Source organism: Austrofundulus limnaeus, unplaced genomic scaffold (genome assembly GCF_001266775.1).
Source record: "Austrofundulus limnaeus strain Quisiro unplaced genomic scaffold, Austrofundulus_limnaeus-1.0 Scaffold97, whole genome shotgun sequence".
Lineage (NCBI taxonomy): Eukaryota > Metazoa > Chordata > Actinopteri > Cyprinodontiformes > Rivulidae > Austrofundulus > Austrofundulus limnaeus.
Window position 1 is genome coordinate 1,626,647 of NW_013952499.1, and position 1,096 is coordinate 1,627,742.

General features: G+C 40.0%; 1 protein-coding gene across 1 annotated transcript in view; it reads right to left on the reverse strand.

Moving 5' to 3' along the window:
• The window catches only part of eif3f (eukaryotic translation initiation factor 3, subunit F), a 4,684-nt gene that overhangs the window by 1,638 nt on the left and 1,950 nt on the right, over positions 1 to 1,096 (reverse strand). Inside the window, exons 3-5 of the mRNA XM_014013063.1 lie at positions 759 to 838; positions 546 to 683; positions 362 to 453 (exon numbers count right to left, since the gene is read on the reverse strand). Of these exons, the coding sequence (XP_013868517.1) occupies positions 362 to 453; positions 546 to 683; positions 759 to 838 (310 nt within the window). The remainder of the gene's footprint in view (positions 1 to 361; positions 454 to 545; positions 684 to 758; positions 839 to 1,096) is intronic.

Genomic DNA, 1,096 nt, shown 5'->3' on the forward strand with positions numbered 1-1,096 from the left:
ATATTTGTGTTGATAAGTTGATAAGGTCTGTTGACTGACTGTTGTATTTGTTCAAATAATTGTTACGGGCAGGTTACAATATAAAATTGTTTGTCATAATCATGTCTTGTGATTTTTTGACCGGAGTTTTACTTTTAAAATGTATGTAAGTGTACTTAATTTAGTTATAATGTAAATACAATAAAAATTAAACCAATATTTAGAATAATTATCGTTTTGATCCGTACATTGGTAATGTCTGACTGGACCTCGTGCCACTTTATGTTCAATAAATTGGGCCCCGAGGTCACAAAGGTTAAGAACCCCTGTTTTAAAACAAACACTTTCAGTCAGAGTTGTCTCCATGTCTTTGCATTCTTACCACCTATCCTTTCAGTGTCATAGTAGATGTACTTGACAGTAAGCGGGGTGAACATGACACCAACTGTTTTTCCTGGTACACCCATCTGAGCACTGAGGGAGACACAAACACGTCCAGAAGGTCAGTCTCAAGCCTAGCAGATCACAACATGAATAAAGCTCCAGTGACGGCCGGGCGGGACCACCTGACGTAGGCGCGGATGTTCATTTTGCCGCTCTGCAGCGCCGAGTCCACCGTCAGGTGAATGGGGTTGGAGGCCTCGCGGCTGTAGTACTCGTGGATGAGCACGGAGTGTTCGGTGATGTCGAAGCCTGTGGCGTACCTGTAAGGAAATGTGTAAGCGTGTTTTGTCTCCTTCCAATAAAACCCTGTAAAAACATGAACACAGCCAACACACCATCCAATGATGACCTCTGTGGGCGACACCCTCTTGTGAAGCTCATACATGTTCTTGGCGAACTCCATGTCCACAGCGACCTGTTATTACAGAGAACACAATAGGGCTGTGTATTGGCAAAGATTTGGCGATACGATACATATCATGATAGAGGGGTCACGATATGATATATCCCGATTTATTTAGATAATGTAAACAAGGCAATATATTGCGATTTTTTTGGTCCAAAAATTTTATTAAATAAAAATCTCTTACTGGAAAAAAAAAATAAATGAAAAACCAAAATTCATTGTCTCAGAGAATTCTAATATTACAGAGACATACTTTTGATACATTTA